The following is a 17,468-nucleotide window of genomic DNA, read 5'->3' on the forward strand; positions in this document are numbered from 1 at the left end:
CTTCCCGGACCGGGCACGAACCCGTGTCCCCTGCATTGGCAGGTGGACTCTCAACCACTGCGCACCAGGGAAGCCCTAGAGAGTACTCTTATGTGCTACCTTTAGATTCACACAATGTATCCATAAATTCTTCCCTCATTATTCTGTACTCAGACCTTCCAATCCCATTTTCCATCCATTCCTCTCCCCCTCCCCACCCCATTTTGTTAGCATTCCCATTTCTTTCTCATAAATTCTCATTGATACCTTTTTGAGAGAGGGAGAGAGATCTACATATATTTCTTGCATTTCTGCTAGTTTTTCTTTTAGGCACTTTCCTGGTACATGTTTAAGATGTGTGCGTTCAGTATCACTACAAGGCTTTATTGCTTTATGTATCTTTCACTTTTCATGGTGACCTTAATGTGTATCTCAGTGCTGCTTTAATTTCACAATTACTTTCATCTGCTAGCATGATGGTAATTCCTATTTTTAAAATTTTCCCATGAGTATGATTCACTATTATTATACATACGCCTTCTGACTTAACTGTCTCTCTTGTAAACCATAGATTGTTGATTTTTAAAACTCAACATTTTAGAAATAGAAGAGCCATTTGAAGCGTATCCAGCCTGGCCTTGTCATTTTATAGATAGGGGATTTGGAGCCCAAGGTCTTAGAGTTAACCAGCATGAGTGCTTGGGTTTCCTTACTTATCACCACTGCCCTGTAACACCAGTTAAGAGCATGGTGTAGACCAAAGGCACGTTTGAATCAGGCTCTACCTTATCAGTTGTGTGACCTAGGCATGTTGCCCAGCTTCTGCAAGCCTCAGTGTCCTCTTTGACAAAATAAAGATAATACTACTCTCCCAAGGAGTAGCTGTGAAGATAAACTATATGTAAGTGATTAGCACAATGCCTGGGAAAGAGAATAGCTCAATAAATAGAGTCATTTTCATTTTTATTCCCTCTGCAATGTGTGGCTACTTCTAGAAAAGGCAGTGTACACCAAAACATTTTCTTAATGTCTCCTCAAATAACAGATGTTATAGTATGGACCTTTTTTTTTTTTAAGCTCTTGTCTGGCATTCCCATTTCTTGCAGGTTGGTTCTCCAAGATTTGTTTGCTAAGACCTCCCCTATCCATCTTCCTCTTCCCTTCACCCTTTACCATCTCATCTGTATACTCAAGTCTGAAGAAGAAAACTCCCCACCACCTTCTTTTAAAACAACAACTTCCATGTAAAATGTCAAAATCTGCAGTCTCAGGAACGTCTCTTAGAAGTTTGATAGGATTGATATTTTAGGTTGTCAAAGCCACAGAAATGTGTCCGTGAGGGTAATATCAACATCTAAGTTTATATAGTATTTTAAAACTACATAGCATTTTCATATCATTATCCCAAGAGTACTTCAGGGTGGGAAGGACAATACTGCACTGTCTCTGTATGAGGAAAATGATGCTGGGGGCAGGTGCCAGTGGCAGGGCTCAGCTGGGAAGTGCAGAGCCCTGATCAGAAAGTCTGAGTCACTGGGCCAAATTGCAGAAGTGTGTTTGTCATAAGAACAACTGCTAAGAGGGCATATGTGGAAAGAACAAACTTCTTCAACAGTTTATGCTAATGATCATGTGAGGAATTTTTCTCATCTCTTAGTAATTCCATTTGGGCCCATAAAACAGAAACAGCTAACCTTTTGGAAGTATTGGGAAGTTAAGCTTCAACCCTTCTCTCTGAGCTCTCATGTACTCTTCATAAGATGATATACATGATGGTTGTTAAAGACGTTAAGGCAGACTTCATTCAAGTGGGGCTACTACGATGGGGTTTTGTAATAGGGGAGAGAGATCAGGCTCAACTCCCAATGTGACAAGGAAAACTTGGAATTTAGGAGCAGGGTGGGGCTCAGTGGATGGAAAGTTACTAAGAGGAAGCATCAGGGGTAAGAACAGGATTCTTGCTGAAAACAGGCCAAGGTGAACAGACATCACCTGTGGATAGTGAAAAGTAAGGAAACCAATCAGAGAGTGAGGGTGGGGATTCTGGCTACAGTGACTGAGCAAGATTCTTGCTAAAAGTGGATGATGCAGAGACCAACATGGAAGCTCAAAAGTCAAGCCTAGTTGAACAGTTGTCTATTGGATTTAGCAATAGGATGTTCATAGTTCATCTTGTATGTTAGACACTATAAATAAATAGATGTCTCCCAGTTAAATGATAAATAGACTCAGCACAACTTGGGCCTGTACAAAATTCTGCAGCAGAAGGGGGAATGTCACATAAGGCTTTGGAGTTCTTAAAACCACATTGGAAACTAGAAGGCAAGGGAACAATTCTTTCAAAGTTCTGAAAAAAAAAATTATTTCCAACCTAAAATTTTATACCCAGCCAAGCTATCAATCAAGTATGAGAATAGAATCAAGACATTTTCACATATGCAGAGTCTTACAGAATTTACCTCCCACGTGTTCTCTTGGGAAACTACTGCATATTTGTGTTCCACCAAAAAAAGAGGAAGACATGGGAACAAGAGATCTAGACTTGAAAACTGACATGAAGGGAATTCCCAGAATAAGGGTAAATAAAGGGGCATCTCAGGATGACATATCTAATGTATACCAGGCACAGACAGCGACTGCTCCAGACTTCAGCAAGTCAGAGAGCCCCAGGAGGTAGTACATCAAGAAGGTGAAGTTGATAGGTTACCTGATGTGATGAAATTATTAAGAAGAGATTTAGACAACAGGCAGGGAGTTTATCATTGAGTTAAAAACAAACAGATAGAAACTAAAGAATATTAAAAAAAAAGAAAGATATTAATTTCAGGGAAAACAAAAAGTTGGGCAGGAAAGGCATCACTTTGTGATTCAGCTCTGAATAGCATCCCAGTCATTATAATGTGTACATTCAATATTGACCTATGCTGGGAGGGTATGAGAATAGGATGATGGAAAATATGCTTGTATGTGATGGGAGTGAGGGGCTGTGAAAGAAAATGAAATCATAGTCATCCATATTGGCACTTCAGTCAATAGTGCCTAAAACAAGTGCATTAATTAGAGACGGTGGAAAATAAATAATCAGCTTGGAGGGATGAGAGTGCTTGTTTCTGCCTAGAAGAAAGGGCAGAAGGGAGAGATCTCTGGTTGGTAGGGGAAGGCCGTTTGTCTGCCTTCTTTAAACCCATCACTACCCACTGCCTTGAGTGTACCTTTGACACCCACCCTCATTGTTCCAGTCCTCCCTTCTGATCTGCCCCAAAGACAAGCATAACTCTCCTTTTCTTCTTTTTTTAATGGCTTTAATGCTGACCTCCACAGAGAAACACATTGGGGAAAACAGAGATAAAAGTAGGTGAAGTGACAAAGAATCTAGGAAGTTGTCTCAAGGCTGTAGCCTTGAGCCTTACCTATCAAGCCCCCTTCCAAAATGGTAATGGACAGCCTACTGGACTGTTGCTCTCAGGCAAAGATTCAAAGGGTGTGGCTCACAAAACAAAGGGTTCAAAGGGTGTGGCTCTGATACTTTTCTAAAAAAAATTTTTTAATGGTTTTTATTTCTCCCAGTTATAAAGAAACACATGGACTCTGAAGAAAAATTAATGGTAAATAAAAATATAAAGAATAAATCACCCTAATTCTACAACCCAGAAATAATCATCAACGTTTTGTTGTCATCTTTTTTTAATCTTTAACTAGATAAACTTTATCAGCACACATATAATATATACCTTTCCTATACAATGTATACCACCCAGAAATAACCTTTAACACTTCTTCAAGTCTTTTCTGTCTTTAACTAGATAAATGGTTATCAGTACACATAAGATGCATATCTCTCATAATTATGAATTATGTTGGTCACTATTACAATAGTGAAAAGCTCAAAACAACTTACATGTCCTTTAATAGGAAATGGTTAAACTAGAATATATTATGTACTCTAGAATATGGAATACTAAGTGATATTTTTCTAAAAGTGCTATTGTGGAAATGTGTTTATTGAAATGGAATGATACTTATAATGTGTATGTTTAAAAAGGAGGGGGAGGAGTTTTTTTTACCACATTAAAATTTTTTTCAATAATTTACAAAGGGAGGAAGGGTGCAAAATTCTGTTTATGGTAATACCCTTTTCTTGGTGTGAAAAATAAATTTTATGTACCAGGCACTGAGCTAAGCACTTTACATACATTATCTAATTTAATTATCATGGCTTTGGTAAAATTTTTTAAAATTTCCTCTTCACAGAAATACAAGGGACTGCCCTGGTGGCACAGTGGTTAAGAATCCACCTGCCAATGCAGGGGACACAGGTTTGATCCCTGGTCGGGGAAGATCCCACATGCCGCAGAGCAACTAAGCCCATGCGCCACAACTGCTGAAGCTCACGTGCCCTAGAGCCCGCGTGCTGCAACTACTGAAGCCTGTGCCCCTACAGCCCGTGCTCCACAACAAGAGAAGCCACCGCAATGAGAAGCCTGTGCACCGCAATGAAGAGTAGCCCTCGCTCGCTGCAACTAGAGAAAGCCTATGTGTAGCAAAAAAACCCAACACAGCCAAAAATAAATAAATAATTTTTTTTAAATGAAGAGCAGAGAAAATATTTGGAAAAAAACAAAAAAACCCCACATGAGACCCCAAGATAACATTAATGCAAAAATTGTCAGGGGTAGAAAGGAGAGGGAGAATTAAGTCTCCCCTAGGTAAGGCAATACAGCTTGGGCACCCAGGAACCTGGAGAGGATGAGCCCTCAGAAGGGGTTTGGGGTTGGGACATGTAGAGCATGAGGGGCTTCTGGGGAAGAGGTCAACAGTTGGGGACAGAGACATCTGGAGCTTGAGCTGCTGGAATCCAACCTCACCTGTGTCATCATTTTGATGTTCCCTTTTGGAGTCAATCCAATGATTAGGCAAAGGGTGATGTCACAGGGATTTTCTTTGAAATAGTTCAGAATGGGGAGCAGAGCCTCAGGAATGTCGAATGGGAGTGATGAAGTCTTGAACTTAAAAGGGTCGCTCTGCTGTGAGAAACCCTGGGTACCTTCAGAGCCCCAACTCCTTCACTATTGGACAAAGATCACTTAGTGTTCATCTTTTTACTGAGCTTCCTACCCCAAGCACGTAAGAACCTGCTACCCTGTAGGAAAGCATGTCCTGCACCTTCCGTGTAGTTAACTACCCAACCTAAACCCAGAGGAAGCAGCAGCACCAGGCCCCTCTTTGGGACACATCATCCCCTCTCCCTCCTCTGATGTGACTGATTACCAGGTCACTCGTCTACTGCCAACAGCCACCACTGTTTCTGTTCCAGCCAGAACTCCGATGGCACATCTGGTGGCCTAGTTTTCAATGGGGCAGGGGCAAGATGGCTGCAGACCTCTGGCGATGGGCATGGACTTTCTGCAGAACCAGTAACAGACGCAGAGCTAGGAGAGATCAGGGCTCGGTCACAGGGAGGACCATGGAAGAAAAGGACAAATGCCAGGCAGGCTGATTCGGGCAAGACTATACAGAAGCCAGATTTGAATGCACTTTGGGCAGAAGTACTTGCTCCACACATGAGACTTTCCCAGGAAAATGAAAAGGGAGATATATCACCCGAAACCACTCCAGAAAAAGAAATTCCCAGGTAAAAATCATGAATAATTCCAGAGATGGAGTTAAGACCCAGAATTACACATAGTCAATAATAATTTCCTCTAGTGATTGCATTTAAACTTAATGCTTTCTTTTGAAACGGATAATGAAGTGTGCCCTTACATGAATTTTGGAACTGAGCGCTTAAGTGAGGAAGGCCCTTGGGGGACACACCCAAGACCCCTAAATTCACACCAGGGAGGCAGCCACCCCTCTGCCAAGGATTGCAGATGCCCACCCCACAATGGACACTACGCTCTTTAGCTCTTATCTGGGAAGCTGTTTTTGCCTCTCATCATTCCCTTTGACTATTTAAGATGGTTTTAATCATTAAGATCTGAAATCTCATTGCTGCACCAGCATTTTTGTTTGCAGTCTAGAAAAGTACATAATTAAATACTGGTTATCAGATAACCAATAATCAGATCTACTTGGCCTTTGATTCACAGGCTATCAGCTAGTTTTATAATCTCTAATGTCATAGGCAGTTACTGTACTCATTAGCCTCTGAGCAGGAAGACCATTTCCATGAGTGGAACCAAACTCAAGTGTATTCCCGTCCCCACCTTAGTTTAAGGACATTAGCATGGTTTTATTTCCTAATTTTATTTCCCTCTTTCTTTGTATGTTTAATTAGGCTATAGATTCTTTGAACTCTAACTCCTGATTTGTTGTGTCTCTCACAGGGTTTACCAGAAGGCTAGACCCACAGGCACTCTCAGTACTGAGATTCCAGTAGGAATATGGTACTGTATCATCTTTTCTGTCAGCATCACAGGTGTCCACAATATTAGAGATGGAAGGGACTTACAAATATAACATACTTCAACTCCCTCATGTTACAGATGAGAACACTGAGACTTAGAGAGGGTGAATGGCTTGTGCAGGTTCCCACAGCACAGAAGCCAGGACTAGAATTCAGGCCCCCAGTTTCCAAGATCAGTGTTTTTCCTAATTATAGTGAACACTATCTCAGTTTAACAGGAGGTGCTTCCCCATCCAGAAGAGCCTTGTGTTTCTAACTCTCCGTGGGGAAGCCAGGGGGATTGCTCCTGGGTACCCAGGCAGGTGGCTGCAAGGCCTCTCTGATGCTACCACAGCATCTGACACTCCAGGGACTGATTCTGGAAAAGTGGGAGGGGTCCCAGATTTTAGGGGCCTAAGAGACCAGACCAAACCCTATACCTCTTTGAGTCCTTGGTGGGGGATTTAGAAGAAATCTTGGCTCTCAGAGATGGTGACAGAAGGAGGAAAAGAGAGAAGGGAAATAACCTGACAAAGATGCAGGCACTAATCTCCCCTCCTCGACAGAAAATGGGAGAACTTAAGCGTTGGCATATCTCCCGGAAATGACTTGCAAAAGAATCACTTTGGAAAGTGCCTTTGATTTGGTTTAGGCAAGAAGACCACACAAGGAATGAATATTCTCTGGATGCTGTCTACAGACAGCCTATCCTGGAAATAATTGGCTACCTTGTATCAGCCTTCGCCTGTGTGGTTTGATTCAGAAAATTGATAAAGAATAAATAAATGATAAAGAGTAAATCCTAAGAGTTCTCATCACAAGAAAAACAATTTTTTCTGTTTCTTTAATTTTGTATCTATATGAGATGATGGATGTTCACTTAATTTATTGTGCTAATCATTTCTTGATGTATGTAAGTCAAATCATTATGCCATACACTTATACAATGCTGTCTGTCAATTACATCTCAATGAAACTGGAAGGGAAAAAAAGAATAAATGGACATTAATTTTTCCTGTCAAGTCATTTTCTCTTAAGACAGGTTGGGCAGAAGTACATCGTAGGGAATGTTTTTCATTTTCCTCTGCAACTCCAGGGCTGAGCACAGACCTGGCACAGATTAGGTCAAAGCAGATTTACCAGTGAAGGGCCCCTCACTTGCACCGCTCCTTCTGAAGTTCAGGGAGGAGACCCCGCAGTGTGTTCACTAGCCATATGCCTTGTAATTTGCAAAAGTAAAAGGTTTCAGGCATAATTGTCTGTAGCTATTTGTGTTACTTTAATCAAGAATCCTGGCTAACGTAGACAGTAAGTGTTGGAGCTAGGACTTGAACCCAGCCTCTTAGTTCTGGTCCTGTGCTCCCTCTATCATGCCACTCATGTAACTCATCTCAGGCTACAAGCCAAGCAAACCTTGCTGCTACCCTGGCAGGTAAAAGTCAGAATCCAGGGCTTCCCTGGTGGTGCAGTAGTTAAGAATCCACCTGCCAATGCAGGGGACACGGGTTCGAGCCCTGGTCTGGGAAGATCTCCCATGCCGCAGAGCAACTAAGCCCGTGGGCCACAACTACTGAGCCTGTGCTCTAGAGTCCATGAGCCACAACTACTGAGCCCACGAGCCTAGAGCCCATTCTCCACAACAAGAGAAGCCACCACAATGAGAAGCCTGTGCACAGCAACAAAGAGTAGCCCCCACTCACCACAACTAGAGAAAGCCCACAAGCAGCAACGAAGACCCAATGCAGCCAAATATAAATAAATTTTTTTAAAAAAGTCAACATCCATGGGGAGGAGTTTTACCTACCTGACTCCTAAAAATACTTGCAGGAGAGTGCAAATGCCAGAGACGAAGAAAATGGTGCTGATGAGGTAGCTCTGGGTCAGGGGGTCATGCTGCAAACACAGGTCCTTGGCCAGGATGAGCGGAACTGCCACGAGTCCCCCCAGGGCTGTGAGGAAGTGCTGTGGGCAGAGCAGAGAGAGATGGGCTTGGAGATGCTGTAGTTGCCTACTCCACCTTCATTCCTATACCTACTGCCAGAGGCAAGAGCTCCATCTCTGTTCTCAGAGGAGCCTGGCCTTGAGTGACAGGCAGTGAGATCCAGGCAAGCAGTAGGAAGGAACTAAGAAGGCCTGGCAGCAAGAAGCAGGGACCCAGCCAGAAGGTCTGGAGTTCAAGGGCAGGACCCTACTGCCAAGAACTGATGTTCTAGGTAAGAAATCGAGGCAGGGACACAGCACAGGAGGATATAACATGAACCAAGGAGGGGGCCTTAAGAACAAGAACAAGGCAAGAGGCTCGTTATTAAAATAAGGCACAAGGTGAGGGCAAGACCATTGACCAGGAAGGCCTGAGCACATTCTCCAAGATAGATCGTATGTTAGGTCACAAAACAGCCTTAGCAAATTTAAGAAGATTAAAACCATACCAAGAATCTTTTCTGTCTGCAATGGTATGAAACCAGAAATCAATAACAGGACGAAAACTGGACATAAGTTTGGGGAACTTAAGCAACACACTTCTGAATAATTAATGGGTGAAAGAAGAAATCAAAAGGTAAATCAAAAAATATCTTAAGACAACTGAAGATGGAAACAAAACATACCAAAACTAATGGGATGCAGCAAAAGCAGTTCTAAGAGGAAAGTTTATAGCAATAAATGCCTACATTAAGAAAAAAGAAAGATCTCAAATAAACAACCTAACGTTATTCCTCAAGGAAGTAGAAAAGGAAGAACAACGTCCAAAGTTAGAAGAAGAAAGGAAAAAACAATGATCAAAGCAGAAATAAATGAAATGAAAAGCAATAGAAAAAAATCAGCACAACTAGAGCTGTTTTTTGTTTTTTTGTTTTTTTTTTTTTTTTTTGCGGTACGCGGGCCTCACTGTTGTGGTCTCTCCCGTTGCGGAGCACAGGCTCCGGACGCGCAGGCTCAGCAGCCATGGCTCACGGGTGCAGCCGCTCCACGGCATGTGGGATCTTCCCAGACCGGGGCACGAACCCATGTCCCCTGCATCGGCAGGCAGGCTCTCAACCACTGCACCACCAGGGAAGCCCTAGAGCTGGTTTTTTAAGATAAGCAAACCCTTAGCTAAACTCAGAAAAAAGGAGAGAAGACTCAAATAAAATTAGAAATGATACAAAAGAAATACAAAGTACCATAAAACACTAGTATGAACAATTACACACCAACAAATTGGATAACCTAGAAGAAATGGATAAATTACTAGAAACACACAACTTACCAAGACTGAATCACGAAGAAATAGAAAGTCTGTATAGACCAATAAGTAGTGAGGAGATTGAAACAGTAATCAAAACTTTCCAATGAAGAAAAGCCCAGGAACAGATGGTTTCACTGGTGAATTCTATCAAACATCTAAAGAAGAATTAGCACCAAGCCTTTCCAAACTATTCCAAAAACTGAAGAGGAGGAAACACTCCCAAACTCATTTTACAAGGCCAGCATAAACCCTGATACCAAAGCCAGATAAGGACACTACAAGAAAGGAAAACTACATGCCAATATCCTTCATGGATATAGATGTAAAAATTCTCAACAAAATACTAGCAAACTGAATTCAACAGCACATTAAAAGGGTCATACACCATAACCAAGCGGGATTTTATCCCTGGATGCAAGAATGGTCAATATACACGGGTCAAAAAATATGATACACCACATTAATAAAATGAAAGCCAAAAATCATATGATCATCTCAATAGATGCAGAAAGAGTATTTGACAAAATTCAACATCCTTTCATGATAAAAATATCTACATTATCCATTTTATTGGCTCATAATAATATTTTTTAAAATAGTATGATATTTGCTCTTCTTATTTTGTAGAAAAGCACAAAGAAGTTAACAAAAAAGTGTATCCCATCCCTGGTACCCCACATTGAAGTGTTTGCAAAATTAAAAGAAACACATCTATGAGATTAGAAAATTCAAGCTACAAAAGTTACAAAATAAACAGCGAAAGTTGAAAGCCACCCTTCCTTTCCTAGTTTCTCTTTCCAAGGCTAAATACCTCTATTAGTTTCTTGTGAATTCTTCGAAACATGCAAAATTACTACATATACTTATTTCTATTGTTCTATTTCTCTTTTGTTTGTTAGTTTTTAACACAAAAAAAGATCACATTATACACAGTTATTTACTTGGCTTTTTTCACTTAATATATACTGGTGATCATTTTTTAACTGCAAGGTAGGTACATCTTTCTCTTTCTAACAGCTACATAAAAAAATTACTTGTTAGGATGTGCCACAGTTCTCTAAGATGGATATTTTGGGGGTGTTTCTAGGGTTTTGTTTGTTTGTTTGTTGTGATTTTACTATTACCAAAAGAAGAACATCTTTGTACTTACCTTAACGAGTCTTGCCAGCATATCTATAGAGAAATCCTTTTTTTTTTTTTTAATTTGGCCGTGCCGCATGGCTTGCAGGATCTTAGTTCCCCAACCAGGGACTGAACCCTGCCCTCAGCAGTGAAAGCATAGAGTCCTAACCACTGGACCCCTGGGGTATTCCCTACAGAGAAATTCTTATGCATTAGGGACTGGGTTAAACAATATATATGTTTTACATGTTCACAGAAAAGTTGCACCAAATAACATTCCAACAAGTTTGAGAGTGCTTGTTTCCCAATATTCCCCAAGCATTGGTTATCAAACTTTTTAGTTGTTGCCAAACAAATTATAATTAGTATCTTGGAAAAAAAAAAAACCAACACCACAATGGCCCAGTTGGTGTCCTTGATGTGACATTAGCTCAGCATGGGGGAGAATCCTCCCTTAACTCCATGCCCCACCCCCAAACTCCTTGAGAGAAAGAGAGACTGGAGGAGCCTTGAGCCCCCTGGAGGTCAACAACATGGAAGCCAAGAATATCAGCAATTTGACCTGAGTGTGTGTTCATGTGCCTTTTGAGGCAGAGCTTCTTTGGACCCAGTGCTTATGGGTGGCATTACCTGGACCCCCAAGAAGATGCAGAGATACCATGGTGGGATATCCAGGATGCTATAAGCCAGGTGGTTACTGCTGAGACCCCTAGGCTGGCCATCCTTCTTCTTGCCTTGGCCACCTTCATGGGAGTTGAGTACACCATCACCCCTCTGCTGAGAACAAGAGAAAAACACATCTGAGCATTTCAAGAGGAATCAAGTAGACTTTTGATGCCGAAACCTCGGCCTCTGTCCACCGGTACTGAATCAAATCTCAGAGACAGAGTTTGGGGTGAATTAGAAAAGAATAACTTCATTATTTTGCTAGGCAAAGGGGGACACAGTGGTCTCCTGCCCTCAAAAACTATGTGTCCTAACCTGGGAGGATTTGGTGAGGAGTTTTATAGCAACGGTTCAAAGGTGGATTTGCTGATAAGATTAGGGTGTGTGCAGGGCCTGCACTCCTTTAATCTGATCTCAGGTAATCTGATGAGTTTCTGTGGTTCTTTTAATCTGGCCTCAGGTGGTTTTCTTGAAGAGCTTCTCTGGTTCCTTTAACCTGGAATGAAGAATGCTGACATCTTCCATTTATTGCGGGCTTTAGTTCTATAAAGAACTCAGAAGATATAGTTATGTGTATCCCTTGAGGCTGAACCAGGACCTGCTCCAAGGCTGCACTATGGTTTCCTGGCTGCTCCTCCCGTGTCTCTGCATCCCCCTCCCTTCCCTGATTAGCAACTGTTTGAATCTGTCCTTTGGGACTCAGGGAAGGTCATGGAAGCTGGAGTCTGTTCCCTACAAACAAGGAACGGGGAACACGGAAAGGCTTCCGTCCCCAGGAGCCCCCTAGGGTCCTGCTCAGTTTCACTTTCTGATTTCAACCATACAGATGGACAGCTTTCCAGAGGCAAGAGCGATGGGATAGAGATAACTGCTGGCCTGCTTGGGATTTCTAGGTCAAAAGACCAGTGATTTTCTATATTATACATCTGCAGCAAGACCTCCACATGCAGTCTGGGGCCAATCAAGAGAGGTGGGTGCCTTGCCTGAAGCCCTGGCAGAGAAGAAACTTTGTGGAGGAGGGAATGGGGGTCAACTCCACGGTCAGGAAATGGGCAGGTAAATGGGGATTCTGGCCCAGAACGGTGTAGCTGCCCTTGCATATGCTCCTACAGGCCAGCCTTGCGCCAAAGCCCTCCTCACAGCATGTTGATTATAATGGATGGACTGTTTCCTTATCCATCTCTTCTGCTGGGGTGCGAGTTCCTAGAATGCATTCACTGTGCCTTATTCTTTTTGTCCCAGCTTCTAGAACAGGCTTTGTGCTCAGTCTGAACAGTCTGAGTGTATGGATGAATAGATATAACACAAATGTAAATAGGTGCAGGGCATACAGAATGCTCTAGGGTCAATAGCCAAGTTATATTCCTACCAGTTTAACCCCCAATTAACTTTGAATCGTAAACCTTCTCCTCCAACTTACTGGCTGTATAGTTTACCAAACTTGGGCAAATTACTAATATTTTTAAGCCTCATTTGTCTGATCTATATAACAGAAATGTCAATAACATCTACTTCATAGTTGAGGCAGTCCTCCTCCTCCTTCATGGGTTAGCGCACTGGCAAATCTGATCCTAATTCCTTCCCAGTACTCGGGGCCCACATCACTGGCGATGGAGAAAATGGCCCAACACGCTGAGCCTCCAGGCAGCCGGAGGAGCCCAGGGCCGTGGTCAGGCTTGCTGACCGTGGGTGGAACTGAGCCAGCCACAGCACAGTTCTGCAGAGTCACATTGTTCCTGGGCCTCAGAACAGCGTTTGCTCATTAACCTTCTAGCATTTAGTTTCTGAAACTTAAATGTAAGGATTTTGTCTCTACTCATCTATTTAGCAATGCCTGGGAACAAGCATCCCAAAACTGTTCCAGGAAGCATTCCCTGACTTCACTCCACCCCAGCCTCAGACCAGACGGGACCTTCCCTCCTCAGAGGCATGTTTACTACAGCCCAGAACACACCTCACTACCATCATATGTCTTCTCATCCAAAAGGCCATAAAGTCCCAAAACTACTCCATCTCTAGCACAGAGTTAGTGCTCACAGCACTCTCTGTTGAGCTATAAAATAAATGAACCCACGTAAAATGACCATAAAGAACTTTTCTCACGGATTTTAAAAAATACTTAACTGGTTAGAATTCTTTGGAAACAACACGCTGATCTTATTTAGACTCCTGAAAAGAAGGAGGCACTGATGCTACTTGGTACTTGGGTCGCACAAGAAGGACGGCTGGCTCTGCCTAAGGAGGTCAACGCCAAGCCAAAGATGGCCGGGAGGCTGCTGGAGGGAAGTCTGGAGCACTTATCGCGAGGTTTTAGTGAAGGTGTGGCACAGTCAGTGAGCACAATAGCGAGAGCGGGAGAACAGGCCGAGGAAAAAAGAGGAGAGGCAGGAGGAAAGAGCGGCTGGCTGATTGGCTGGTTGGTTGATTGATGCTGGGTAGGCTACACAGAACAGCAGAGCGCCCAGTTTGGAGTGGGGGAGACGTGGTCTGTCATTCGCCTGCTTGGCAGCCATAGGCACTTCACTTTCCCTCTCCAGGCCTCCGTGTCCCCTTCTAACTCTGGGATGGTTGCAAAAATACTGGAAGTCTGTGTGGCTGCCTGTTATGTGCACCGGTGATTGAGCTCACCGGGCTGGGGCAGGTACAGCTGCCAGCAAACTCACCTCATACCTTCTCCCAGGACCCCTCGGAATTCTCAGAAAGGTGATGGGGAGGGAAACACTGACTGAGGGAAATGTTAGTTTGGGGTCTTTTTTTTTTTTTTTTCCTATTAAGAGTCAATGACTCAAAGAGTGTTCTCAGCCTGATGACCTCTGAATGTTCTAAGTTCTGTCTAGATATCAACTTGGACCATCTGAAGGTTATGGAAACCACTTCTGTAATCGTTTTAAAACAGTTTTCTGGGAAATTGACCTTGTATAGGTCCCACATGAAAAAAAAATTAGAACTGAGAGTGGGGAAAAACTTGTCTTCGTTGAGAACGGCTGGTTCTTCGCTTCTGATAAGAGTGTAAGACTTCTGTGAAACCCATCAGTCATGGCTGGTAGAAAGCATAGGGCCTGATCAAAATATATCTTTTGTTGTAAACTACCTTACATCACTTATGCAAAGCACTGGGACAAAAAATAAAATAAGAAGGTACACAGTGTACCTGAGATTCCGGTGTATCAGAGATGAGTCACTAGCATATTAAAGACACACATAGAAACAAGTGACGTCCCAGAGGTATTTTAGAGCAGGGGCTTCTCAGATGGAGGTGGAAGAAGTCCCATCTCAGGGCATATCCGGCTACGGGAGGTGCCTTTATCCCAGGAGAATCCCTGGGCGGGAAAATTCTGAGTCTTAGAGCAGCAGCAGAATGCCTACAAATCCCTTTTTGAAGGAAGGATGAACTCTTAACGAAGCTTCCCTGCCAGTGAGCACTGGTGTGAGAAGGGGGGCCACAAAGTCTCCTGGTTGGAATTGTCTATCAACTCAACACACGAGCTGTAATTTCGCCAAAAGCCTTGCTCCAAAGAGGCATTGTGCTGAGGCTTGGCATTTTATAGTGCTTCACAGTTTGCAAAGACCTTCCAATGCATCCTCTCATTTGATTCTCACAACCCAGTTTAAGGATGAGGAGACTGAGGCACAGTGCGGTTACAGTGAGGAGACTGAGGCTTGTCCGAGGTCCCCTTGTAAATGGGAGAATGGAACCCTCCTCTTTTGGTGTCGAGGGCAGTTGCTGGCAGGTGCTTCCCTGTGAGTACAGGGACAGCTTGCCAGCTCTCAGGAGCAGACCAGCAGAGCAGCAGGAGACTCTGCTGCAGAGGGAGTAGCAGTGGGAAGGAGAGTACCTGGGGGGGAAGTGAATCCCTTGGCCCTCTGACTCCATCCATCCCCCATACAGCCTCCCACTCCCTGATGTGCCCTTCTAGCTTTGCTTCCTAACACTTCCATTCAGCTGACTCTAGCCAATGGGATTGACCATATCCCTCCAAACGTGGCCTCAATTATCCTGCCTCAGTGCCTTTGCTCACCCTGTGCTCCCTACCTGATCCCCACGACCCTGCTTCCCCTAAACCCACCTTCAAAGAGCTCAATGCCTCCTTTTCCTTTACCTCTTCTGCTTCCCCCACCCGATATGATTGCCCTCCTTGTACTCCCAACACATCATGTGCTCTGTTATGTAATTCACCACCTTCTCCCTTGTATCAGAAATATTTTTTTATACCCCGCTTTCCCCTAACTAGGCCATAAGTTTTCAACGTGGGGAAGCTGTCTTCCCCATGTTTATATCCCTAGAAGATTCTAGCAAAGCAATATGCACTTGAAAACCAAACACATCTCAGAAAATGGCCTCTTAATCTGGGTGCTGAAACTGAGGCTTTGAAGAAAATGACAAGACAGGCCACTGAAAAAAAAAATCAGATGTGTCCAGACTCCTCCACTCCCCACTGGCCTCAGGTGAGCCAGAGGTGGAAAACAGCACAGCCTTCAGAAAATGGAGTCTTCAACTTATTTCCCAAGATTTTTTTTTTTTTTTGGCTTCCATAAGGTAGTGGCAGAAGGGTTTAAAAAAAAAAAAAAAAAAAGGCCCCAAATGGAGTCACTTATGCTAAGCCCCATGTCGGCAAACCAAGACTTAGTATCTCCCCTAACTGCAGTTTCAGTCTCTCCCAGGAATGTAACCTTTAACCAGTCAGTCTGGAATTATCTGGTCAGCACTAGTGAGCTGATCTGCCTGGTAGACACCTGCTTTCAGGAAAGTGACCTCGCCTGAAACAATCCATTCTTTGATAGAATAACTTCCTTGCCCTGCCTCCTTCTGCCTATAAAACTCTTCCATTTTGCACAGATCCTCAAAGCTCCTTTCTATCTGCTATGATGGGATGCTGCCTGTTTCATGAATCATTGAATAAAGTCAAGCTTTAAATTTACTCCATTGAATTTTGTTTTTTAACAGAAGGAATTCTGAGGAGAAGACAGGAGATTTCTCTCAGGTGTCTTCCACAATATTCCAGAAGAGATGGTCAGGGTCTCTTTATCAGAAGGCTGACCAGCAGTGGGCAGGGTCTGACAGCCTGGCTCCAGGCGATAGTTCTGAGGGCCCAGCCTAGGTTTGTGGGTGGCACCTGTCCCACAGACACTATGGCTGCGCCTGGTGGGGGGAGGCTATTTCTGGCTACGGTGGGCAGAGGGTCCCCAGTCAGTCCCCCCTGTTGTTTTTAGGTGGCCAAAATAGGTTGGAGAGAATGGTGGGACCAGGGCTCAAGGACGAGATACAGGGGCCTCCAGATGGGTTACTGTCACTTTACTTCTCTGGGCCTCAGTTTCCTCATCTGTAAAATGGGAACCGAGGTGCATGCTTCATTGGCTTGAGGGTAGAAAACAAAGTACATAAAGTGCCTGGGGCATACTGGTTATTCAGTAAATGCTAGTTCTCTCTCTCTCTCTGCTTCCCTCTCTCTTTCTCTTTGTCTTGCTTCAGAAAGGGCTTCTGATCAAAGAAATCATAATGCTGAGAAACTTACAAAACAAACATTTAGATTCAACAGAGTGAAGCAAAGAGGACTTTTCAGCTCTCCCTTCTTCCTTTGTAATTCATTCACAGAGTTTGGCACCCAGGGAGGAATCTTTGCCTCTGTGAGGGTGAGGTTGGGAGGACAGCTCTAATAATCCAAAGTCTTACCTAGAACATGAGTCAATGTCCTTAGCACTAAAAATGAATCTGCATTAGGACTTCATGCTGGGACCCCCTCCAGGCATCTTTCCTCCTTTCTGCTACCCCACCCCTTATGTTTCCCTCTCTTCTACCAGTGCTCACCAAGGGCTCGGGGTGCTCACAGCTGGTGATGGCAGAGTTCATGGCCGCTTAGGGTCTTCTCCTGTTGGCTTCCTCTCAGAACAAAAAAGAAGCCGCTCCAGGAGAGGAAGATTAACTTCTCACCGCCTGCCAAAATAATCAGAGAAAGAGGAGGATCTGGGCCAGCTCTGGGGAGGGTGGGGCCTCCAAGCCCCACCTGCTGGTCTGCAACAGACTCCCCCTCCAGCCCTCTCCGGTCACACTGCAGGGGACCAAGGTGCCTTCAGTGGCAGGGAATGTTTCAC

General features: G+C 43.7%; 1 protein-coding gene across 1 annotated transcript in view; it reads right to left on the reverse strand.

Moving 5' to 3' along the window:
• LOC103090258 (solute carrier family 23 member 1-like) overlaps positions 1 to 17,226 on the reverse strand; it is a 44,791-nt gene extending 27,565 nt beyond the window's left edge. Inside the window, exons 1-3 of the mRNA XM_007466657.1 lie at positions 17,185 to 17,226; positions 11,343 to 11,486; positions 8,169 to 8,326 (exon numbers count right to left, since the gene is read on the reverse strand). Of these exons, the coding sequence (XP_007466719.1) occupies positions 8,169 to 8,326; positions 11,343 to 11,486; positions 17,185 to 17,226 (344 nt within the window). The remainder of the gene's footprint in view (positions 1 to 8,168; positions 8,327 to 11,342; positions 11,487 to 17,184) is intronic.
• Between the last annotated feature and the right edge of the window lie 242 nt (positions 17,227 to 17,468).

The sequence above is a fragment of the Lipotes vexillifer genome, unplaced genomic scaffold (genome assembly GCF_000442215.2).
Source record: "Lipotes vexillifer unplaced genomic scaffold, Lipotes_vexillifer_v1.1 scaffold71, whole genome shotgun sequence".
Lineage (NCBI taxonomy): Eukaryota > Metazoa > Chordata > Mammalia > Artiodactyla > Lipotidae > Lipotes > Lipotes vexillifer.